The following is a 27,917-nucleotide window of genomic DNA, read 5'->3' on the forward strand; positions in this document are numbered from 1 at the left end:
TTATTGAATAAATGATGTTACATTTATTTATATATTTTATTTTATCTGTCAATTAAGGTTAATTTCAATCTTATTGATTTTTCCCAATTTGACACAAATGTCGATGATTTTTGACCCTAAGTTAATGTCAAACTTTTTCATTGATACTCATTTGAATATATGCTAAACAATGAAAGCTTTCAAGCCCTTTTCCTTTACATTCTGCAAAAAAGGTTCAATAGTCTAAACATTATATGTTTTTTTTTTAGTTCAAACATGTTGATGCTTATAAAGCACAAGTAATTCCTTTGCTTAATACATGGCAGATTGACAGATAATATCATATATTCACTTGAAAACCAATTAAAATATAAAATTCTGATGTGAAATCCAAAAACTTCAAACCTCATGATCTACAATATGGGGTCATAACTTTTAATTGGAATAAATTAAAGAGGATCTGAATTTCTTTTGTGAATCTTTTTTTAAATTTGAAGAACAGCAGGGGAAGGTTACTAAAAAGAGTGTTGTGATCCATGGGCATTAATATTTTTGTTTTTCAGAATTTTGAAGTTTTCTTTTAATTTGTTACTTGTTATGAAACACTTTTTAGCTGTACAATTGTTTATGTCTTGTAGGTGTTCTGTGTGATCATGATTCAGTATGAAAGGAGAAGAGGAGTGCATTCTTCTGGATACTTGCTCATCTTTTGGTTGCTTCTGTCAATTTATGGAATTCTGATGTTTCAGTCCAGAATCAGAGGAGCTATAATGAATGTTTGTATCATAAATATCAATCATGCTTAACATTCCATTTTCCATAATTAGACTTCCAAAAGTGAAATGAGCTAATTATTCTGATCAAAATTTAAATGATGTTTTATAGACTAATTATGGTTAGTTACCAGCTGTCTGATTTGAATTGAACTTTACTGCTTTGACTGATACATTATACAAAACTAGTTTTAATTGTAACAGAGACCATTACAGATGTTCCCCAAACACTCCTCAACTCTCTTTTGGTGCCGCATTACCTATAAAATTCATTTAAAAAGCAAAATCTCTGTATTATGGATTAATACTTGTTCGAAGTATTTAGGGGGTATAAAATGGACATGTAGCAAATGAGCATAAGCTAATCAGAAATCGGTGCATGTGCATGCATGTGATTTTAATAATTTCCATATTTACTGTCATTTCACTCATTGCACACGTGCCCACGTGCATGCATGTGCATGATGACCATGTCATCTTTTCTATACTTTTAATATATCTCTATAACTTTAAATATATCCCATCATTAAAATTAGCCTTGTTTCCCCTAACCTGACCCTAAAATCTCAAGTTGGGTAGGTAGGTAGATAAATTATTTTTTTTATGACAGCAGCTTTGAAAATGCTTTCTGAAATTTAATTGAATAATACCTTTATGAATAAGCAAATTAGTACAAAAGAAAAAGCAAATTTTAAACAGCATATCATATAAATGTAATTTCAGAATCAAATTTTAAAATAAATTAATTCACAACTATTATTCAATTAAAATTGTGAATATCTCACACCATTGTAAAGAATGAGTGGACTTAATGCCCTGTTTTGGATCTTTTTGCGATTCCTCTTCCAAGCTGTAAATGAAGTGAATCCAAAATATTTTACAAGCAATAGAAAGAGCTACGTATACATGATTATATTAGGTAGAAATTCATACAAAAGCAATGCCTTGTTGCTATGAATCAAAATTGAAGCAACGATACACTAGTGTCGCTGTCAGGAATTTAACATGTACCCGGAATGGTTTTTAGGTCACATAATCAATATTAATAGAAGGCAGGGCTATCGATCAGCATCAGTGTCGACATTTCTCTCTCTCTCTCTCCTCTTTCTCTTTAGAAATTCGAATGTGTGTATGGTATATTACAGCGATGTCAATATGAAATTTTAAAAAAAAATGTGAGGACACGCAAAATTATATTAACATTTAATTTGCTAAATTTTGAAAATATTGCATCCAAACACGCTCCAAGACGTGATTTACATCGAGGTCAGGTTGAAGAATACAATGTTTTTGTTTTCATGAGTACACTAGCAGGTGGATATCACGTGATGAATTGTAATATTCAACAGGTCAATTGAAGTCAAATCAAGGTTAATGCAGTCATAACAATAGAAGCGAGAAGTTCGTTTTGAACATGTTTTTTGTAAAATTAAGTATGAGCGCACGTTTGTTGGCTATTCTCCTTTTAATATGACATTAGATATACAACTACAGTTTTCTTAAGAACAGCCAACAAACATGCGCTGACTATGTATTCAGAAGATGGAAAACGAGTGACCCTGATTATCTCTATTGATATTCAAGAAATCTTCGGGCCCCATGCCTTCGATATTTATTTAGTTTTTCTTGAAAAGAGCATTTTAAATTCATATCTGTACCAAGAATACACGGTTAAGATATCGGGGATCTATATGATGGAAAGAAATAAACATTTTATAACACTTTAATTTTTTCTGGACACTTAAGTCCACCCATTCTTTATTGAAATCGAATATTTACAAAAAGACAAAATTCCCAGATACTCAACAATCGGATGTTCGAGTATATTTTTCAAACTTACTATCAGCTTCCAGTGCTTTACACAGGCAATGTACAATGTTTCAAGGGCCTGGCATGGTTCAAATCCCAATGTTGGATGTGGAGACCGGTCCTTCAAATGAAACCATAAAAACTTAGGTCTAGTGTCGCCGTAGATGCTGGCCACAAGTGCCAAATACAAGTCAAAATTTGGAGCCCTCCACCAGGCAAATACATGTATTAAATGTTGTTGTCCAAACAATTCTCAAAAGGGTTTAAAACAAAGAGACAGCTAATTTTCAAGGGTCTAATTAAAGAAAAATATACTGGATGTCTCAGGAAGTTGTACTATAAACCAATTTTAAAGATTTCAAAACTATTTGGAAAGAGTATAATAAACAATACTTTATTGAACCTAACAATATCTAAAAATGAAAAAAAACAGGTGATGTTTTTGAAGGATTTCACTCCAGCTTGGCACAGATGTGAGATTCTCATGGAAAGAAATAATGTACCAGTATACTGCTGTAATTAAATAAAAATTAGAAATTTTATCTTACTCATTTCAGTACACTATATCATGTTATGATCATGTGGTGTTTAAAGGCTACAATATGTACAATATTAAAACAGTTCAGAGAATCTGTTAAACAATTACACAATATACTGAATATAGGTCATTTAATAATTAAACCGATCTATAAGAATATTTAAGGAATTGAATATGACAAAGAACAACATTTTTGTTCATATACTAAATGCTGAAAAAATATGTTTCAATTTCTTAACTTCTGCAGTCTTTGTCATTGACATACCAATCAAAACAAACTAGAAATCTAAGATTCACATGCCTAGAATTTTGTTCATTCTATATATTTCTTCTTTTTTGAATGCCCTTCTAGAGGTATTAAACATTTCTTACCAAAAACATCAAAATATTAACATAAATATTGCCTTACCGACTGATTTTCTCATCGTTTTTCTATCAACACTTTCAACACGCCAACATTCAAATTGTCCATGAAAAAATCCGCGCTCTGTTGTTGACCAATCAGAGGCTTGAAATAAGTCACGTGATTGAAAAAAATTAAATAAATAATTCATAATTAATTTATTTTAAATCCAAATTAACAAAATTGTGTATTTTGAAACTTATCTTAAATATTAAAAAGCCAGTTGGTGTTAAAATTTTGAAACTGAGTTCCAACAAAACGGACAAAACCGACATCGGGGCTGCCATATTTGTGTCGTTGCCGCCATTTTGAATTTAATATTTTATTTATTTTTGAAAATAACTAGTAAAACTGGGTTATTTAATCAGGAAAATAATAAAATCCACCTGTCCTAGTCTTCTGCTAAAATCTTAATTAATATAACTGGCAGTCTTTATTCCCAACATCGTAATATCTGTAACTAAATGAATTAACATACACACACTGTATGTTGTTGTTTATCTTTCTAGCCACCCTTATTCAAGTTATTATGACTGATTTACTTTAGATTTCAAACAACCTTTGTAAAATTGTACCATTGCGTAATACACAAGCTGAAATTTACGAAGTGTAGGCCAAAAAGGTCATCTAGTACAAACACCTGTGTCATGAGAAAATAATGGGGAAATTAACACTGTTTTGCACACGAAGAAAAGTCTGTGAAAAACATTAAATGACTTCATGAGATTATAACATTTGACAACTGTTTATATCTCTTGAACATTTATATTTCTCCAGAATTAGGAAAATTATTCCAACTTAAGATGTACATGCATATAATTTACAAAACAAATATTAAGTCTAAATAATACCTATTTTCTGAGAGAGAGAGAGAGAGAGAGAGAGAGAGAGAGAGAGAGATTATTCCCAACTTTAGATGAAACTAGTACTTACAATACAAATATTAATTAACAAATAATATTTATTACTGATAGAGTGAGAGATTTAGAGAGAGATTTATTCCCAACTTCAGATGTAATATACTACAAGTCTCAATTTCTGACATCTCTTCTGTTGAACTTAACAGTGGATGTGGCTGTGGACTGCAGTGGATGAGAAAAACATTGGTAGTAAAGATGTCAAGAAGCTCCCCTTTTTTTCTTTAAAAAAAAAAAATCTCAGCTCACAACAAAATAGAAAAATAAATGTCTGCGTAAATAATAGCAGTATATAATGCAATTCATTATATGAATAGTTTTTAGCTAAAGAAAATTCTGCATATAAACGTATAGTGGTATCTTTATGTAGCCTTTAATCATCCCAACCTTTTTATTCATATCCTCTGTAGATATTACAGGTATGTAAAACTGCATCACTATACTAATATAATTATGCTTATTTATTAATTTATATGATTAAATTTCAACAGTTATAAAAAAAAAATTTAATTTAGGTGTACGGTATAAAAACCCCAAAAAACAAAACACCAAAATATTCAGTTTAACTAAGTAGCCATTCTGCAAAATGACTAAGTCCAAATTAGGTACAAAAAAGTTACACAGAAAAATGACAAAGTCCTGAAAAGTTATGTTTTAGTTACATCTGAAAATGGCTAAGTCCAAAAAGGTACAAAAAAGTTATAGACTAAAATGACAAAGTCCAGAAAAGTTATCTTTTAGTTACACCAGAAAATGGCTAAGGTCAAAAGGTACAAAAAAAGTTATACAGTAAAATGACAAAGTCCAGAAAAGTTATATTTTAGTTACATCTAAAAATGGCTAAGTCCATTTTAGGTACAGAAAAGTTATAACTAAAATGTAACTTTTTCTTGAGGTACAAGAAAGTTACAGAAAAGTTATAACTTAGTTATAACTTATTTCGGTATTGGTATATACAGTATTTCCCGACAATTGAAAAAGACCGGGGGGGGGGGGGGGGCACTTATAGGGGCAGGGGCGGTTACTAGGAATTATAGGGTATGTACTAAAGTTTTAAACCCTTAAAATGATTTAATTTTTCAAACCTCAACGGTATAAATTGAATGTGTTGAACTCGTCACTTATGATGTCACTGTGAAATTACGTCAATTGTTTATAACTGAGCAATGAATTTAGGGACATGTGATGAACCTGTTTTTACACAGAATTAAATATGCCTTAATTGCTTAGGTAATGTTATATAAGGGAAAACATTTGCAAATGTAAATATATGGGAATATATAGGAACAATTTTTAAAAATCTTCTAAGAGTAGCAAAGCTATGATTAGTCATGTTGATATGGAATCATCCTCAGTGTAGATTCAAGCTTGTTAATATTATGACCCTCGGGGTAGGGCAGGGCCACAATAGAAAAAAAACTTTTACATAGGAAAAAATCTTAAATCAATGAATAATCATTTAAATATATGAAAGTATCTTCAGTAGGTGTAGATTAAAGTTTGTTCATACAAATCATGCATCATGGGGGGGGGGGGGGGGGACTACTTATAAGTATTAAACTGAATTCTGCTTTTTTCTAGCCAAAGTCCTCAGGTGAGCAATATGGCCCATGGGCTTTTTGTTTTTATTTTGCAGGGAATTTCAGACATTGTAGCGTTTGCAACATTTCAGCTGTATTTCCCAGCTATTTTAGTAGAATTCATTCTTGCTTCTCTGGTTGATGGAAGACAGAGGCTACTGAAAGCTTATTCCCACAATAAGGTAAATTTTAAAGATTATATTACAGGCAGAAATTTTCTATTAATGATGCACATTTGACTGAATAGAAACAATTTAATTCGTTCATCAAAATCTTTCTGTTATCTGTTTGGTGTCATCATATTTGTCATCATAAACTTTTCACATTTAAATCTTATTCAAATGAAGGACCATGGCCAATTCTAAGGTAACAATAATGAAGAAAAGGCAAATATAGAGTTGGCAATTAAATAAATTTTTCAAGGATGTATTATTGTCCCTCGCTTTCACTGAAAGGGGGATGTTAATTTGGGTCTCTTTGTCCGTCCGTCTGTCTTCCTTTAGCTTTTTTGCGTCCTGCTCATAACTTAAATACTATGAAGCCTAGAATTATCAAACTTTGTCAGGTGATGCATCTTGGGTAGAAGGTGTGTTACATTAAAAATAGGTCTCTTTAACTTCTTATTAAGATGTTATGGCCAAATATGGCAAAGTTTTGTCTGGTTCATAACTAGAAAACTATTAGACAGAATTATTGAACTTTTTCAGTTAATGCATCTTAGGTAGAAAATGTATTATGTCCTATTTAACCCCTTTCATGGCAGAGTTTTTAAGCATTTCTAGAGGAATGGATATCAAGATTTTAATGCATTTTTTTTTCAGTTAGGCTTCCGTTCACAACGGAAGACCTATAGTGATTGTATTGTTTCTTTTTAGGGTCTTCCGTCTTCAGTGGAAGACCCTTCTATTATTCTATTGTTTCTTTTTCACGTTTATTATTCTTTTTTTTAAGCTCACCTGAGCTGAGTTCTCGGAAAGGGCTTGCTCGATTTTCATGAAACTTTCAGGTCTGATAGGAATTAAAAAATGTAGATATATAATTTTTTTTATTTTGATGACGTCACTTCCGGTCTGGCGATTTACATGATTTAGTGATTTTTGGGGGGTCAGTATGTCTGGGCATTTTCTGGTAAAGCACATAACACAGGAATGCAAAATTAACAGTGATGATAGAGCAACATATGTAGATGTGTACTTGGTAGTTCATTTTTACCAGAAATTCCAAACGTTGATGTTCGCTAAGGACTGAATTTTTTTCTTCTTTTTCCTAGACGTTAACTTTGATGCCTCATAGCTTATTTATTAGCTTCTCTGAGCCAAAGGCTCAAAGAGCTAATGCTATGGCCATTTGTGCGGTGTGCGTAAACTTTTTAGAATATGGGCCATAACTCAAGAACCCCTTTGCCAATTATTGTCAAATTTGTCACAGGGTATCCTTGGCCCAAGGGCTCCCTTTTATACCAAAACTAGGGTTGTGACCCTTAAACAAGGAGAGATAATTAGGAAAATAGAAACAAAAGTACTGGTTGCTAAAAAATCTTCTTCTCAAGAACCACTGGGCAGATTATCACCAAACTTACACAAAAGGATGAGGATATGTTGTAGATTAAAAATTGTTCAAGGCATCACCCTGGGGCAAAGGGCGTTGTCTCAAGGTCACTTCAAAGTTGACCAAAAATTACATTTTATTAGCTCACCTGAGCTGAAAGCTCAAGTGAGCTTTTCTGATCACATTTTGTCCGGCGTCCGTCTGTCTGTCCGTCTGTCTGTCTGTCCATCTGTCTGTCTGTCTGTAAACTTTTCACATTTTCGACTTCTTCTCAAGAACCACTGGGCCAATTTCAACCAAACTTGCCACAAAGTATCCTTGGGTAAAGGGGATTCAAGTTTGTTCAAATGAAGGGCCACGCCCTCTTTCAAGGGGAGATAATTAGGAATTACTGAAAAAATAATGGCATCATTTAAAAATCTTCTTCTCAAGAACCATAGGGCCAGGAAAGATGAAACTCATGTGGAAGCATCCTCAGGTAGTGTAGATTTAAGTTTGTTCAAATCATGACCCCCGGGGGTAGGGTGGGGCTGCAATGGAGGATCAAAGTTTTACATAGAAATATATAGGAAAAATCTTTAAAAATCTTCTTCTCAAGAACAGCAAAGCCATGATGAGTCATATTTATATGGAAGCATCCTCAGGTAGTGTAGATTCAAGTTTGTTCAAATCATGACCCCCGGGGGTAGGGTGGGGCCACAATGGAGGATCAAAGTTTTACATAGAAATATATAGGAAAAATCTTTAAAAATCTTCTTCTCAAGAACAGCAAAGCCATGATGAGTCATATTTATATGGAAGCATCCTCAGGTAGTGTAGATTCAAATTTGTTCAAATCATGACCCCTGGGGGTAGGGCGGGGCTGCAATGGAGGATCAAAGTTTTACATAGAAATATATAGGAAAAATCTTTAAAAATCTTCTTCTCAAGAACAGCAAAGCCATGGTGAGGCATATTTATATGGAAGCATCCTCAGGTAGTGTAGATTTAAGTTTGTTCAAACCATGACCCCCGGGGGTAGGGCGGGGCTGCAATGGAGGATCAAAGTTTTACATAGAAATATATAGGAAAAATCTTTAAAAATCTTCTTCTCAAGAACAGCAAAGCCATGGTGAGGCATATTTATATGGAAGCATCCTCAGGTAGTGTAGATTCAAGTTTGTTCAAATCATGACCCCCGGGGGTAGGGCGGGGCCGCAATGGAGGATCAAAGTTTTACACAGAAATATATAGGAAAAATCTTCTTCTCAAGAACAGCAAAGCCATGAAGAGTCATATTTATATGGAAGCATCCTGAGGTAGTGTAGATTCAAGTTTGTACAAATCATGACCCCCGGGGTCAGGGCGGGGCCGCAATGGAGGATCAAAGTTTTACATAGAAATATATAGGAAAAATCTTTAAAAATCTTCTTCTCAAGAACAGCAAAGACATGATGAGTCATATTTATATGGAAGCATCCTGAGGTAGTGTAGATTCAAGTTTGTTCAAATCATGACCCCCGGGGGTAGGGCGGGGCCACAATGGAGGATCAAAGTTTTACATAAAAATATATAGGAAAAATCTTTAAAAATCTTCTTCTCAAGAACAGCAAAGCCCTGATTGGTCATATTTATATGGAAGCATCCTCAGGTAGTGTAGATTCAAATTTGTTCAAACCATGACCCCCGGGGGTAGGGCGGGGCCGCAATGGAGGATCAAAGTTTTACATAGAAATATATAGGAAAAATCTTTAAAAATCTTCTTCTCAAGAACAGCAAGCCATGATGAGTCATATTGATATGGAAGCATCCTCAGGTAGTGTAGATTCAAGTTTGTTCAAACCATGACCCCCGGGGGTAGGGCGGAGCCACAATGGAGGATCAAAGTTTTACATAGAAATATAAAGGAAAATTTCTTCTTCTGAAGAACAGAAAAGCTATGTTTAGTCATATTGATATGGAAGCATCCTCAGGTAGTGTAGATTCAATTTTGTTCAAATGATGACCCCCAGGGGTAGGATGGGGCCCAATGGGGGATGGAAAGTTTTACATAAGAACATATAGAAAAAATATTTCTTCTCAAGAACAGAAAAGCTATGTTTAGTCATATTGATATGGAAGCATCCTCAGGTAGTGTAGATTCAAGTTTGTTCAAATGATGACCCCTGGGATAGGGAGGAGCCACAATGAGGGATCAAATTTTTACAAAGGAATATATGGGAATTTTTTTAAAAAAATCTTCTCAAGTACAACAAAGCCATTTGTTATATTGACATGAAAGCATCATCAGGTAGTTTAAAATTCAAGCCCCCCCCCCCCCCCCCCTGGTCTTTTCAATACTGAACTGATTGTGCTTTTGCCTAGCCAATGTGCTCAGGTGAGCGATGTGGCCCATGGGCCTCTTGTTAAAATGTTGATATTTTGCTTACTATAAGGACTAGGATCATCAAATCTTGTCAGTTGATGCATCTAAGGACCTCATATCATGTTGACTCAAAAGTAGGTCATGGTGACCTACTTTTTAAATTTTGCGGCCATTCTTATTCAAAATGATTTAGAGGCATATTTTGAACAATTTAAAGGACTTATCGCATGTTTCTAAATTATTTGAAATTAAAAGCGTAAAACGTTCCTTATGACCACATTTTATAAATTTTGTGTTTTTACTGCGGATAAAACGCGGTAACTAACCAATTATTGACTCAAATGAAAACCCCTGAATTAAAAATCTAAGTTAATTAGATAGCGATCACGTGACCCTGTGACGTCAAAGGCGACAATGGCTGATCAGCTCTTCACGTAAATCTTACTAAAATATACGCGATACAACCTGAATTTTCTGCGTTATGGACGACCAAATCACTGATTTTATCGATATGAAATTTAATATCCAACCTTATATTTTAGAATTGTCAGCAAGAAATAATCTGAAAAATCCATTAACATTGTAAAAATAGCAGCGACGATAGCAAGGGAAACGCGGCGAAGACGAAGAAACTCGCCATCACAATACAATTTGATTTGTCATTCTATCACATGTATTAACTTATTTGATTCACAAATTTAATATTACATAGCTTTGTTATTCTTCGTTTTTAACATAATATTAATTTATGCAAGTATGCTTTCATATGTTTTGTAAAGGATGGCGGTCTTGAAAAATAATTTTCCGATCACGAAACATTGCCGTAATCAGACCTACAGATTCTAAATGTTTGGAATAAAAAACGAAAATATCTCAAAATTCCTATACCTTAGAACTAGTTAATGTTTCTAAAGTAATTGAAAATCACGTAAGGAATTAATTTTTTCAGCATTTTTCATAATTAAGCTGCATTTGTCGTTGATAACTTCGTAAATAATGTGCAACTTCTCATCTCTCTATCACTGAATTGTCGCCTATGACGTCAGAGCAGTATTTCCCCGAAATCCGACTGAAATATGCATATTGCCGTATTTGAATTTCAACTCTCAATATCTCTTAAAATATGCTTTCAACAACGTTTATTGTATTCAGAATTTTAATAAACAAGGTTGTAGATAATATTTTTCATAAAATTAAGATTTTTGAAAAATCATGCGATAAGTCCTTTAAGGCCTATGATCATCAAACTTTGTCAGTTGATGTATCTTGGGTCCTCGAAGTATATCAACTAAAAAGTAGGTCACCTTGACCTACTTTTTGAATTTTATGGCTAATCTTTTTCAAAACAATTAAGGTCATTAATTCGAATATTGAGAGGTTTAGAATAATTAAATCTTGTAAGATAATGCATCTTGGGGCCATAAAACATATTTATTTAAAAGTAGGTCACCATGACCTACTTTTTGAACTTTGCAGGCATTCGATTTCAAAGCATATTAGAGGCATAATTTGGACATTTTAAGGCCTATGATCATAAAACTTTGTAAGTTAATGCATCTTGGGTCCTCAAAAAACGTCAACTGAAAAGTAGGTCACCGTGACCTACTTTTCAATTTATATGACCATAATTGAATATTTCAGATACTAATTGGCTTAGAATCATGAAACTTTGTCAGTTGATGCATCTTGGGTCTTCGGAGTAAGTCGACTAAAAAGTAGATCACCGTGACCTACTTTTGAAAATTTATGGCTTTATTTAAATATTTCAGGTACTAATTGGCTTAGAATCATTAAACTTTGTCAGTTGATGCATCTTGGGTCTTCGGAGTAGGTTGACTGAAAGGTAGGTCACTGTGACCTACTTTTGAAAATTTATGGCTTTAATTAAATATTTCGGGTACTAATTGGCTTAGAATCATCAAACTTTGTCAGTCAAAGTATCTTGGGTCCTTGGAGTACAACAACTGAAAAGTAGGTCACTGTGACCTACTTTTGAAAATTTATGGCTTTAATTAAATATTTTCAGGTACTTATTGGCTTAGAATCATCAAACTTTGTCAGTTAATGTATCTTGGGTCCTCGGAGTACAACAACTGAAAAGTAAGTCACCGTGACCTACTTTTGAAAATTTATGGCTTTAATTGAATATTTTGGGTACTAATAGGCTTAGAATCATCAAACTTTGTCAGTCAATGTATCTTTGGTCCTCGGAGTACAACAACTGAAAAGTAGGTCACCGTGACCTACTTTTGAAAATTTATGGCTTTAATTGAATATTTCAGGTACTTATTGGCTTACAATCATCAAACTTTGTCAGTTGATGCATCTTGGGTCCTTTGAGTACATCAACAGAAAAGTAGGTCACTTTGACCTACTTATAAAATTTTATGGTTATAATTTTTAAATATTTTAGGTATTAATTGCCTTAGAATCATCAAACTTAGTTGATGGATCCTCAGAGAATGACAAGTTATAAGTAGGTCACCATGACCAACTCTCAGGTACTAATTGGCTTAGAATCATCTTGGGTTCTTAGAGTGTGAATTGAAATTTCAAGGGTTTATCTAAATATACAGGATACTTAGATGCTTCAAATAGAAGTGATAGGTTGTGCAGTTTATCAGAAGAGCGATTCAAGGCCCTTGGGCCTCTTGTTTTGCAATGGATTTTAATCAAATTTTCCAAGTTTATAGACGTTGCAAAACTGTTTCAAAATGATGTTATAGATTTCAGAAATTCCCTTTCATTTCCAAGTTATTTCCCTTTGATTGAAACTTGAGGGTCTTTGTTTTCTTAAAAATAGAAGCATTGCAGTTCTACACATTGACTTTTGTTTTTTTGATTTCCTGTGTTCAAAATGGCGTTAGATAGGGGTAAAAAATTTGGATGCCTAAAAGAGCGAAAATTCAGACATATTTTCTTCTGTATCTTTTAAATAAAAAATATTTTGTTAAGACATTTAGAATAAAAGTTGTGTACAATTTTAGGATCTTTTATTCGACACCACTAAAAAGGGGCTGGCCCCTTAAATTACCGTAAAGTGGCTTGTATTGGCCGCACTTTTTTTCTTCATAAAATTGTTCAAAATTAGGAAAGTGTGTTTTTGTCAGGATTTTCACCCCAACTTTGGGGGTGCGTCTTTTACACCATTGCGGCCAATACACGCAACTTTACAGTAGAGATCTAGGGCCCTTGAAAGTTTTTGCGTTATAACTCAAAAACGATAAATATTTCAATGTGGCTGTTGATAAAAATGTTGTGCCTCTATATCTTTATCTCATGAAAATATTATTTTGTTAGAATCATGTGTATGGTAGGAGTGAAAAGCTAGACCCTTAAACAAGTAACAATTTTCATTTGGCTAGTGAAGGAGAACTCTTCATGCATATAACTGAAATAAACTTGCTATAAATAATATATCTTACAATCCTGGTCCGTTTCACTAACAAATTGTAGATCGTAAACTTACGATTACGTTTGCGATTATTTCACGTGAACGTATACGAGCGTTTCACAAAACATGTCGTAGACGTAGCACTTACGATTTCCAAGTTACGAGCACTTTGGGAACTCTTTAGTGCTGGAGGTAAAATCGACACAAAGCAGACGAACGTAAACAAACCAACCATGGAGGAGAGAAAAGCGAACTGGTCGGAGGCCAGTATCAATCTTTTGGTTGATCTGCTGACTGATCCAGAGCGATGGGCCATAATTTGTGAAAATTTGGCCCATCGCTCACCATCAAGACCAAGCAGAGAGCTTGGTTTGAAATAACAGAAAGGTAATTAATGTAATTATGATCTTTCATGGGATACCATTATGAGGAAGTTATCAGTATTGAAAAATGTTGCTCTCATTTTCCATATAAATATATAATACTAGGCCTAATGCTACAGAAATTGAATATGAATATTTCTTATAGTCAATTCCACCGAGGATGAATAACATTTATCGAACCAGTTACCAAATTCTATTAAAATTCAGATGACACAGTCCTGTTCTGATAGTAAGATATTTCACAGAATTTTTTGTTTGGCAAATTTAATCAAAGGATTAATCAATTCATGATATTTTCACTTAGAGTCAATTCTTGTTCTTCCTGCGTCCGCAGTGTCAAAGACGTTAAGAAAAAGTGGCAAAATATACAGAGTCACACGAAGAAGGCGGCCAACAGGTATACTGTAAAAACATATAACAATATGTCATAAACACAGGGTTTATTTTAAAAACATCTGGTCATGGTTTTTTTTATTGAGATTATTTTTTTAATATTTTTGTATTGTAAGAACATGATTGATGTAAATATTAATAAATGTAAAATAATGTATATCAAGTTCTTGGAATTATTTCATGGCTAAACAAAATGTCCATTGGACAAGTTGCCTGCAAATGCTACTTGTCCGAATGCAAATTATTTATTTATCTATTTAAAAAAAAAGATTTATTTACATTCGTCCATAATGGTAAAGAAGTGTACTTGTCCAATCGGACAAATGCTTGTGAAAATTGACTTAGTCAAATAACAAAATAAACTGGACACGGACAATCAGACAAACCCTGTATTTTAAAAGAAGTCTAATACATGTATTCATACTCATTTTTAAATCTACAAAATTACAAGGGTATAAAGAAATTTATCCCATGTTTACCCCTTTATCCCGCTAAGGCTCAGGGATAAAAAAACACACAACTCGTTGGATAAAAATCATATCCAACTACAAATCATGGGAGATCCTATATTTAGATAGTATCTTTTTTTCTCTTTTAAATAGGAAATCTGAAATGAAGAAGACTGGTGGAGGGCCACCTCCTCCAGAACTTAAGCCTTGGGAGGAAAAGGTGAGTCATGAACAATGATGAATTCCAATAATTTTAGACAATTACAATCAATCTTTTTTTGTCAATAAAAATTGTATTCAATATACATTAAGCATGCTAAGAAAGAAAATATAAAGAATTGTTTTAATGCTGTCCAAATGTTCTACATGAAATCAATATTTTGCAGATTGTTGGTGTGCTCTCTAATGATATCATATCTGGAGTGGAGGGGGGATATGAATCCCTGAGTGTGATTTCACCCATGGATGGTAAGCATCTTAATGCATGTTAATATAACATATAAATGCAATTTGATTTTATTTTTATACTTTATAGTCTTGTATATGTACATATATTTTTAGATTTTATTTGCCAAAAACTTTTATAAATGTAAGATAATAATAAAAAAAAAATACTCATTCTACTTTATTCCAGATTGCATCCAAGAATGTTCTAAAAAAAAGAAAATATGGTATGATTGGAATTAATTTCTTAAAGAAATTATAAATTATAATATTTTGAGCAAGCAAACATTGCCCACATTGTATATAACTGTATCCTAGGCTTTCTAAATGAGGATTCTCTCATTGTCTCTCAGATTTTCATAGTCAAAACAAATGGACTAAACACAAATAACTATGGATGGCATTCAGAGTGTCTGAATTAGTGGGGAAAATCACTCCATGAATGTGGGGCAATTAAAACAAATCGGAATTTAATTCAATATAATTTTATTTCTGTTTTAAAGCGACAGCCCCCCAAATTAATCACTTATCATATCAGTATACATTGCATACTGTTAAGTTTCTTGTGACATATATTTACATGCAACAAATTATTTTGTAGATGAGCCTCTCGAGGGATGTGATGCACCTTCAATTGGTTAGTTAAACTGTATGATGTGAAAGAGAGGGATAATTTAATTATTGAACTGGTAAATCAAAAACAAAGAGTAATCCAAGAAAATATCTGCACAGGTGATATCTGTAAAGCAAATACATTGAACTGTGAAGGCTAAATAAGGCTTACAAAGGGCTGGAGAAATAAAGGCGAGGGAAGAGGGAAAAAAATTCTTTTCTTTTATGAATCATGTTCAACTTAAACATTGTTTGGAAAGGGGGAATAGTTGAATACTTTAATATGGGAGTATTTGACAATACTGCAAAAAAGTGGGGGGAGGGGGACAACTTTTAATGAACATTTCCATACGACATTAACTTAAAATATAAAGTTTGGGAAAAGGTAGCCCCATGGGCCCTCCCAATACTATATGCCTGTTAGAGGTTTGGAACAACAATAAAATTGAAGTTTAGTATTTTCACATTAATTAAGTTATGAAGTCTAATGAAACTTGCAATATTTCTATAGCGATAATATTTATGTTTTTTTTTCTTTTTTATTGCTAACAGACATACCGTATTTGGCTGAATATAATACGCACTTTTTTCCCAAAATAATTTTCTGTGAGAAAGGGGTGCGTATTTTACACCACAATGGGATTTTGATAGGTTTTTCTTTCATGTGAAACATGGCTATCATACGCACATACCATAGTATTACCTAGAGACTTGTGCAATTTCTTGCTGTTTATCGCCGTATTTAAAACTTCGGAAAGTTATTGTTGGAATGTAGACTTGTTAAAAATGTTATATTTATAACCTTTTGATAGTTAAATTAAATTTAAAAGCAAGTTAAAATTAATTTGAGCTGCATGTTCATCGTCTGCGTGTAGGCCGCCATTAACGATGTTATTTATAGATGTTCACACATTCCTTTGCCACGTGCTTCCGTAATCACAGTACACATGTACCTAATCAGTCAGACACCGGTCAAAATAAGTCATTTTTTAATGAAATACAATAAAATAAAATTTTATTTTAGGTTTTAAATAACTCAGTGAAAATTCAATTCAACATAAACACCCCTCTATATGTCCCAATGAACGGAAGCCAATGTTGTGAACACGTGCGCTTGTCACTTGATAATTACCCCTCAACACCCCTCCAGGCAATTCAATTGTTTACCGACTCCAAATCATTGTTTTTACAGTTAGAGCACTGATTATTTACTACCCTTATTAATGGCTTTGATTAATTTCTTTGTTAAAAATCGGGGGTTGGTTTCTGATCTTTCGTATGTAAAAGCGTGTGTTGATAACGATACATTAAACAGTTAAACGCTTGTTAAATTTAATTTCACTTTATCTTTTATCGGCCTCGTGTTAAAATGATTGAGAGTCAAAAAAGGAAATATGAAGTATGTTGAAACTTAAGTGTTATCATTTACTCGTGCTCTGTAGAAAATAAGATATCCACGAAGATTACCTCGATACATGAAGACATATATCCCACCATTGTACATCATTTTTCACAGCATTGGAGGTGTGTTGATAACTACACTTTACACGCTTGTTAAATTTTGATTTTATTTTTATAACATCAGCTTTTATTTAATTAATTAATTTCAAGTTCAAAATCGGAAAATAGTAGTCTATGAATACTCTGATGTTGCAATATCGCTTGCCCTGGTAAATTTACATAATTTTCAACATGATTACCTAAAACTAAAAATAAATATGACAACTGTTAAACTTGCAACAATATCTCCTCGTGCTTTGTTGAAATAAAATTATTTCCACAAAGAATAGTTAGTATACGGCAACGTATAATTTCAATATCACCGTTTGCTGAAAAAAAAATAATAAACTCTGTTAATACTTTAATGTAACATTATCTTGTGCTTTGTTAAAATAAATAATTTCCTCCAGATTACCGCGATATGGAAAGTCAAGATTAAATAATAAAAACGCATTTGAATAAAATATCGTGTTCTGTAAATTTTCGGCACTTTATCTCCGCGCCAATTTTCATAGCAAATTACCGCCATTTTGAAAAGTTCAGAACACCTCTTGATAAAATTTTCTGCTGCGTATAATACAACCGAACTGCGTTTTTTTCCCCAGTTTCAGGCTCAAAAAGGGGGGTGCGTATTTTACACCAATGCATATTATATTCGGCCAAATACGGTAAACAAGCCACTACAAAGTGTAGATGAAGATGTATCAGAAATTATATCCACATGTACAAATGGTAAGTTTATTTAAAACCCCAACCTCATTTTGACAGTAGTAATAAACATTTTACTATCTACAGAATCTCCAATGAGTTGTGTACTTTTACCCCCTAGCCTTAGGATAAAATGCACAAAATGAGTGGGATGAAAATCATATCAAACCACAAACCATAAGAGATTCTTTTCATCCTGTAATACACATAGGTAACACATATTTTATGAATCCACTAGATTTGATTTCATCACTTTCTCACAAAAACCATTGTGATGTCACAAATGTTGATATACATGTATTAAGATGATATCATATGACCAATAGCCACTGTAAAAAGGAGTCTACGAGGGTTGTCCATTAAAGTTTGTGGACGATGACATTTTTTGTCAAACTGAATGGTCATAGATAGACTTTAAGTATACCAAAATATTTCTGTATCCCAGGGTTAGTTTTGTATTTAATACTTCCCTGAACATACTGGTATTCGATAGTCAAAGAAAACATATATTGTGAAATCGCTGTATATACTTAAATGAATATGTTATACATGTACATGTACACGTATAATGGATTAAGGATATATAGCGAAGTAATTTCACAGGTCACTATGACCAAATTTTACTGTACCCTGCATGATGTTCAGTGTTCTTTCTTTTCTGTTGGTGATAAATAATATGTTTCTTAACTGCAAAATTATATTTCTCGTACATATTTGAAAATGACAATAAGAAATAATCTGTGATAATGGTTATTTGTACTTTGTGTACACAGTATGAATCCAAATCTTCATTCATTTAATTGCATATCACTTAATAGATCATAACATGCATTATACATTGTAACATTGTATTTGAATCTGATCTCTTGTTTGTAGGGGATAAGCCAATCAACAAGAAAAAGAAGAAAGATGTAGAAAATTTCACAGTGTGTAAGTAGTTAGCTTTGTAGATCTGTCAAATATTTTTATTAATAATTAATACGTACACATTTTGCTTGCATTTGACTCAAGCTTTAGGTAAGTAGTGCAACAAGGGTTGTATACTGAAATAAAACATCCTTTTTATGGGCTTTGCTGATGCATTGTTGATAAAACTCAGTTTCCGAACATTAAATTGGCCACAAATAACAAACTAGAAAACAGTTATTCCTTTAATACATTTGTAATATCTTAAAAATCAATCAAAAAGAATTCTTTTCCTAATAAGGATAGTCTGTGCCCAAGTTAGCTTATAACTGGCTCTGATTCTGGACATTGCTGTATTCTTACTTTTTTTTTTTTTATAGTTATTTCCCCTTAAAAGGGATATGACCCTGTATTTAACAAATTAGCTTCTCCTACACATCAGAATACTTTGTATCAAGTTTGGTTATAATCGGCGCGGTAGGTTGTGGAGAAGGAGATTTTAAAATAATTTTCTCCATAAACATGTATATCCGTATACATGTATGTAAAATTTTGGACCCCTTCTGTGATCTCATTACTAGTCCAGGGGCCATGCTTTGATTAATTAGGAACTCGAATTGTTATTTTCTTTCTTGTGTTAAAAATTTTGAAAATATGATTTCAGCTGCTGTGAAGGATAGACTTTTGGAAATTGAAGAAGAAAAACTAAAAATAATGAAGGAACATCTTGCCATTGAAAAGAAAAAGATGAGCATCCTTGAAGACTATGTTACCTGGAGAAAGCAACAGGACATTTCGCCTTCAGTTTCTCCAGTGATTAAAGGCCTTGTCAACTTATGACTTTATTGATCAAAGAGTGTCCGGCGTCTGTCTGTCGTCGGTCATCTGTCGTCTGTAAACTTTTCACATTTTCACAATTTCGACTTCTTCTCATTAACCACTGGCCAAGAGAAAATGAAACTTATATTAATGCTTCATTACATTCTCTAGATTCAAGTTTGTTCATATCATAACCACCGGGGTAGGGCGGGGCCATAAGAGGGGGTCAAAGTTTAACATAGGAATATATAGGAAATGTCTTTGAAAATTTTTTTCTCGAGAACAGCAGAGCCATGATTAGTCATATTATTATAGAAGCATTCTCAGATAGTGTAGCTTCAAATTTGTTTAAATTTAAGGTGGGTAGGATGGGGCCACAATGAGCTATCATAGTTTTACATAGGAATACATAGAGAGAAAATCTTTAAAAAAATCTGTTTAAGAACAGCAAAGCCATGATTAGTAATATTGATATGGAAGCATCCTGAGGTAGTTTAAATTTAAGTCCCCCCTCCAATTTTTCCCATATTTAAACAATTCAAATTCTAATATCTGTCTTCTCTTCACCTGCATTTTTTTTAGGTCTTCACATTGTTATAATATATAAGTTTGAAGCATATTTTTCATATTTATAGTAACTGTATGTGAAAAATTAACTAGCAAGACAATACAACAAAAATTTAGCAGATGACTCATTGATTTTTTATTTAATGTTACTTTAGACAAAAGCATTGTATTAAATCAGAAAAGAAATTTTACATTTGTTGCAAAAACTATTTCAACACATGTTCAGATTTAGCTCTTTGTTTTATATTGTTAAAGTTATTCACATTGTTACGTGATGTTTGTGCAATAACAACAGCAATGTAGGGTGCAATTATTGTATTGATATCTTAAGACTCGGAAATATGTCAGCATAATGAAAAAAAATGTACAAAATTTAAATATCTTGTCAAGCAAATTACTATGCTGATGATACAAGGCATACTGTACATGTGATGTACATGTAACTTAGCAATACAGGTTATAAATATGATATAAACTAATTGTTTTTAGCTACATTGTAATCAAAAAGCACATTGTTAAAATGTACATGTTATATTACCTAGAATTTGATTATTATGAAGAAAAATCTACAGAAATGAATTCTTTTCAATATGTGAGAAACATTAAATTTATATGAAATATCTGAAAAATGTCTATTACATACTCAGTATGCATTAAAAGAAATTTTAAACAAATTGATTAAGTAAGATAGCATACCAGTACATATCAAGGATGTGTAAATTAAATAGCATATGTTTTGAAAGCAGAGTCCATTTGTAGTGTAATATGTAGTTGAGCATATCAGAATGATAAAGTATATACATGTATTAATTATAAGCTTGCTATGCGATCCACATATTAGATATGATTATACAATTTTTGATTACATGTTACATAATATGAAATAGTGTGAGCATAATTTGTTATAAATAATGATTTAAATACTTATTACAGAAGTGTATATAAAGTCAACCTCTATCTGTACAACTTTCAACTATAGATTAGTTGTAAACATAAAGCCATTGATATGAATTTACAAATATATCAAATATGTTTGATTCTTCAAACCATTATTATAAAGTTGTCATCAATAGGCAAATTTTTACATAGGAATTTAAGAAAGAAAAAACCCCCCAGAGATTATTTTTCTCAATAATAATAGCAAAGCAATGATTTATATTTGTATGGAATCATCGTCTGGAATTTTAGATTTAAATTTGTTCAAATATTGACCCCAGGGTAAGGTTGGGCAAAAGTAGGCAAAAAAAAAAAATATACACAGAATGAAAAACAGCCATGCCAGGCAAAAGTCACTCAATGGAGCATTGTGACCCATGGTCCTCTTGTTAATGCATGTATTGTGAAATTCTTAACTTCCTTTAAAATTTTGACTTAGTTCTACTTATTAATAATAAAATCAAACTTGTAAGGAATATGGATACTTTTGACTTGTATTAAATTTTGAAGAAATTTGAAAAATCCAGTATTAAGCTGACTATCCTCACTAGTCACTAGCCTAGTATTAAATTTAAAGGGGGGAAATAGCTTCTATAAGCATGTAAAAGATTATCCAGATCAATTCATAGCAAATCTCTGAATTAATCTCTGTCAAATTGCCTGTCCAGGTTGGTCTGCATTTGCATCTTGGGCTTGTTGATGAACCCCAGGGTCATGCATATTGACGGTTTCTTCATATTCCATCAAAGGTACGTTCATGTCAAGGCACATGTTGTGCAATTTAGCAACTGCAGTTATGATCTGAACACTCTTCTGTGGGGAGAAGAGTAGCATTCCACCAGGTTTGTGTACGCATCTATAGAAAAATGCAATTTTTAAGCATTATTTTCTTTGTTTTAGTAAGAATTAATGTATTACTAGTCCTTGTTATATTATTGTTGTTTCATGGTACAATCGATATATGATGATGTTCATGATAATGTTGTTATAAATAAAGTATATTATTTTAATATTGTCAAATTTGAAGCAAAGTCTCTGTGTGTATTAGGGAGTGTGTGTGTGTGTATATATATATAGAAATATACCTAAACCGGGATTTGCAGATGCCCAGAGCCCTCTCAACTACTACTCGTGTGCGACTGTGTGCAGCATTATAATTCTCTTCTCCCTCACTAAATGGATTGGACTTGGGTGTCATCATATATTTCTTAAGGGCATAGGCTGAGTCCCCAAGAAGCCAGCCATCATTTCTGTGACAAATATATCAGAAAACAAATAATTAAAAACAAATAAAAGAGCTTTTCCAGGAATGTAACAACCCGTTATAACAAGCCCTCCCCACTTTTTAATTACATACAGGTACATACTGTAAGCAACCATCTACCCAAGTAATGCTTGCACCCCTACTTTGTTTCTTCTAAATTTGGTAAATTTAAATTTCAATTACCGTGTTTCCATGTGGTCTTTCAGTTCGGAATTTGCAAATATGAAGGAATCATGGACTGATCCCGGCCATTTACAAACAATGTTTGTGAACCTAACGATAAGAAATTAATAATCATCATCATGCATCAACTATTTACGTAATACAAACATTGGAATTCATTGAATACATGTAAATGGTATATTAACAATATGAATTATCTATATGAACTGATATTGACACTCGGTTTTTACAAGATAAATGCTATTTAGATGGTGTCTTCCGACTTAGCCAAAATTCTGAAATTGTTTACAGGTGACTGGTTTTGGCTAGATGGGAATGGTTTACAGGTAAGGGGAGGGAGAGAACAAAAGAAATTAATTACAGGTGACCTATAGTCTGTTTTAGGTTACCACAGAAAGTATTAAAATGATAAAAAAAAAATAATAATAATGCGATGAAGAGTAAATGAAAAAATATTTTGAATTAATTAGTGTCAATTTTAAATAAATACATTTAAGTACAGTTGTAGCGTTTTTCTTGCACAAACCTTAGAGAGGCATCCGCCACCACTTGCACGTTCATGGCATGAAAGCCTTTTCGACACACATATTCAGGCTCGTTTTCTTTGGGAGCCATAATGGGTATTAGAGTGCCATCGATGGCCCCAATAACATTAGGAAACCCCGCTATTTGATAAAAATGGTGCTTGGTGACTAAAGCCTCATTAGCTGAAATATAAAAGTATGAATAGAAATATATTGGAAATATATGCAAGAAATTTATTTTTCATGCATGAAAATGGGACCTATAATTCGTGACATAATCATAAATCATCCTCAATCTGTTTCTTATCATTGTTTCATTATTTAAAAATTTCCGGGATCCTTTAAAATTTCGTTATACAGGCACATCATTGGGGGGGGGGGGGGGTCTGCCCATTCACATTGTTGAGAATATTGTGTTGTTATTAAAGTTTGGGAATTGTAACTAAATGGCTATGTACACTTTTGTTGCAGATTGATGAAATATTTCTTTTTTAATTTAGTAGAGTTGGACCCCCCTTTCCAATGCGTTTTTCGATTTTGGTATTTTTATTAGCTCACCTGAGCTGAAATCTCAAGTGAGCTTTTCTGATCACCCGTCGTCCGTCTGTCCGTCCGTCTGTAAACTTTTCACATTTTCAACTTCTTCTCAATAACCACTTGGCCAATTTTAACCAAAGTTTGTACAAAACATCCTTGGGTGAAGGGGAATTTAAATTGTTAAAATGAAGGGCCAAGCCCCCTTCAAAGGGGAGATAATCAAGAAAAGACAAAAATTGGGTGGGGTCATTAAAAAATCTTCTTCTCAAGAACCACTGGGCCAGAAAAGCTGAAACTTATGTGGAAGCATCCTGGGATAGTGTAGATTCTAAATTGCTCAAATCATGACCCCCGCAGGTAGGGTGGGGCCACAATAGGGAATCCAAGTTTTACATTGAAATATGTAGTAAAAATCTTTAAAAATCTTCTTCTCAAGAACCACTGGGTCAGAAAAGCTGAAATGTATGTGGAAGCATCCTGGGGTAGTGTAGATTCTAAATTGTTCAAATCATGACCCCCGGGGGTAGGGCAGGGCCACAATAGGGAATCCAAGTTTTACGTTGAAATATGTAGAAAATATCACTAAAAATCTTCTTCTCAAGAACCACTGGGTCAGAAAAGCTGAAACTTATGTGAAAGCATCCTGGGGTAATGTAGATTCTAAATTGTGCAAATCATGACCCCTGGGGGTAGGGCAGGGCCACAATAGGGAATTCAAGTTTTACATTGAAATATATAGGAAAAATCTTCTTCTCAAGAAGCACAGGGCCAGAAAAGCTGAACCTTATGTGGAGTCATCCTGGGGTAGTGTAGATTCTAAATTGTTTATATCATGACCCCGGGGGGTAGGGCAGGGCCACAAAAGGGAATCCAAGTTTTACATTGAAATATGTAGTAAAAATCTGCTTCTGAAGAACCACTGGGCCAGAAAAGCTGAAACTTTTGTGGAAGCATCCTGATTGTTAGTGTAGATTCTAAATTGTTCATATCATGACCACCGGGGGGGGGGGGGGGGGGGGGGGGGGGGGGAATGTAGGGCGAGGCCACAAAAGGTATAACAACGTAGGAAATCAGGTGAAGAACAGCAGGCCAAAGTTATTCAGGTGAGCATTGTGGCCCATGGCCCTCTTGTTTATTTGCTTGTCAAATTTTTCCAGGTATTTGTCAATTATTTTTTCCTATCCCCACTTTACTTTGAAAAACCATTTATATAAATTTTATGCGGGGACATTTTTAAAAAGATATTTAGTTCAGAAGAGGTTAATTTGTCGGCCATTTAGCATGTGTAGCCTAGTTGTTTTCAGATCCCTCGGGCGGAACGTTAAATCCGTGTTTGTATCTTTAAAATAAGAAATCCATATATTTTATACATTCGCCATTTTCACAGTATTTGTGCTAATTGTGTTGCACTTGGACCAAAAAAATAAAAAGTCATACAGCACATTATTGACGTGTTTTCTAGAAAGTACAATACCTCTGCACATGAGTCCCAAATTTTTTTTATATAAGCATTCTTATGAAAAAAGTTATGTGAAGTCAAATTTTGGGCGAGACCTTGTGTTGTGGACACTACATTACACCTGTTATATCAAAATAAAATATTAAAGATATTTATTTATTTATTCCAAACTTCTTGCAGGTTTCGATTATGTATCTGATTGCAGTGAAATAAAAGAAAATGTTATGGATCTCTTTGAAAACAAAAATTTTATTCACATTAATGACTTGCTAATATTTTGTCTAATTTATCTCCCATCCTTAAGTTTACCTACCTTTACAATTATACATAAAACCTTTATAATCATCATGTGAAAATTAAATTGAATGATTCTAAATTTCAAATACATTTGACATAACATCCTGGATATCTTTGGTTGCATCTTGTCTAGCTTTGAAAATGCATGGCATTTTTGTTGCGGACACTACAAGTAACCATAAGAATAATCTTTTGTCATTTTTATAAAAATAATTGTTGATAAATGTTCATTTCTAGGCTGAATTACATTCCACAGGATCAACTCTTGAAAAACATATTTTTTTATAATTGCAAGTTCAAACAGTAGAATTATATAAAATTTCATAACATATCTGGATTTTCACATATTTCAACATAATTTTCGCTAATATTTTGTTGATTTACATAAAGTAAATTGCATATAAAAGAGGGATAATTTCACAATGATTTGGCATCTATCACTAAGAGTTTCTATTGTAAATCTCCTGAAACAAAAACTGGATAACAAAGCCATTTTTCAGCTGCAACAGCATAACACATGATATATCCCATATTTTCAGTAGTAAATCTTCAATATTTTTATTGTATAGAACATGGGAGTGTTGTATATCATTTAACTAGTTAGGGGTACCATTTGGTCATAATTTGGTCATAATTGTTAAGGGTTTAATCATATATTTTGATGCAGAGTGCATTATAACATTAGTGAGTATGAAAAATCACAAATACTGTGAAATTGGCGATTATAGAAAAGGATTTTAGGAATTATTCCATATAAGTTTGTTTTACAAACCTGATGGGAAATGAATATTGTTTAGTCGATGACAAATTGATTTGGTGACACGATCGATAGATCTAGAAACGCTTGATCGTGATATGCCATGCAGGTCACCACGCTCAGAAAAAAAGGAGGCCTTGGCAAGGTACCTTATGGTCACCAGCACCTAAATAGTTTCATAACGGGGTTTTTCAAACTTGTTCACACAAATACAGACCAAGAAATCTTCAGTGACTTTAAGTTTCATGATATCATAAGGAAGGAGAGAGAGAGAGAGAAGGGATTAACTGAGATGTTTATATAACAGAAGAATGTTTTGTCTTAGTTTATTGTCCATTGTTCCTAAAGCGATAGAATGAGTGTGCTCGGAAGTAGAAACTAACTTCTGAGGAAGAGTACAGAGACATAGGCACTTGGTTTGAGGATGGTGTGTTTTGTTTATTACATGTATTTGTTTTTCTAGGTGTGTCTGAATACACTCATTAAAATAAAAATAAAAAATCGCTGAAATTAGCACGTTTTAAAAATATCATACTGTATATAAAAGAGTGCTCTCTTTTATATACAGTATTTTGATACTTTTAATACGTGCTAATCTTGGCCTTACATTAGGAACGGGGGGGGGGGGGGGGGGGGAGGGGGGGAAGCAGTGCCCCCCAAATAATTCTATAATTCTGCCGATCTTTAGAATACTATAAAGCATACATAGCTAATATATGCATGTGCCCTCTCAATAAAAACGTCTGATGACCTTTTTGGCTTGTCAAGAAATTTTTGGTTGCTGATAGTGCCGCCCCCGATCGAAAATGTATGGCTCCTCCCCCCCCCCCCCCCCCTTCTGTTCGTTGGCCTTTCAACGTCACCTCTCACCATCTCTACCAAACGATAGAGGACATGACCAGGGAGGCGATACCTTTCCACTACTTCCTCATCGCTCAAAAAATCAAGGGGATTTGTCCTGTCCCGAAACACGCGTGGTCTCTGTAGTTTTCTCCCAATAACAGGTACGTTTTCGTCTGCTAGAAGTATTAATGTCGCCATTTTGTTTGTGTTTACGAGTACGCGAGGTTATCTACGAGAGCATAGTACCACTTGTAGAATTTATGATCAACTTTAATCGTAACTCGCAAGTCGTAACTCTGAAACGCACTTACGTGCTACGTCTACGTTTACGAGCTACGACCTGTTAGTGAAACGGTCGCCTGAATCCTATGGAAGCCCATTAGTGCCATCCTGTATATATAAAGGAAAAGCTATTTATAAAAGCAAACCTCAATATATAAAGGGAAATGCGAAATATAAAAACAAAACCTCAATATATATAAAGGAAATGCAAAATATATAAACAAAACCTCGATATATATAAAGGAAATGCAAAATATATAAACAAACCCTCGATATATATAAAGAGAAATGTGACATATATAAACAAAACCTCGATATATGTATAAAGGGAAAAGGGAAAAGAGTGCAAATGGTTGATGTGGTTGAGTTTCAGGATGGAATTCAGTGTATTGTTTTTTTTTAAATCTTTATTTGTATGCCTTAATATGATGATTAAGTGCAAGTCTCTGTAAGAATCAGGCAAAGTAGGTTAAAAATTGAATTACGAAGGTTCTCAGAATTTGATGATTTTCACCACACAGATTTCTCTTGTGCTATAAACCATGTTTACAAAATAAAAAAAGTTTTGGGTCATGGTTACTATAGAAACATGGCTAAAGAGATTTCCATAGCAACCAGTCAATTTTCCATGTGTATGGACATATGTTTACTCAATCTCTTATATTGAACTTTACATAAATTAAACATATTGAAAGTTTTAAAGGTCAATTTTCCATTTCCATGCGTTTTGGAAAATCTAGAGATTTTTAAAGCCTGGTTTCAATAGATA

General features: G+C 33.2%; 1 protein-coding gene across 4 annotated transcripts in view; it reads left to right on the top strand.

Annotated features, from left to right (window-relative positions):
- Positions 1 to 27,917, top strand: part of LOC133190567 (multidrug resistance-associated protein 1-like) — a 962,792-nt gene that overhangs the window by 82,646 nt on the left and 852,229 nt on the right. For all 4 annotated transcript variants that reach the window (XM_061326266.1, XM_061326267.1, XM_061326268.1 and 1 more), the window contains exons 4-5: positions 618 to 755; positions 6,056 to 6,181. In XM_061326266.1, coding sequence (XP_061182250.1) covers positions 618 to 755; positions 6,056 to 6,181 — 264 coding nt within the window. The remainder of the gene's footprint in view (positions 1 to 617; positions 756 to 6,055; positions 6,182 to 27,917) is intronic.

This window comes from Saccostrea echinata, unplaced genomic scaffold, assembly GCF_033153115.1.
Source record: "Saccostrea echinata isolate AGI-Se365-2 ecotype Australia unplaced genomic scaffold, CSIRO_AGI_Sech_v1 ptg000022l, whole genome shotgun sequence".
Taxonomy (NCBI): Eukaryota; Metazoa; Mollusca; class Bivalvia; order Ostreida; family Ostreidae; genus Saccostrea; species Saccostrea echinata.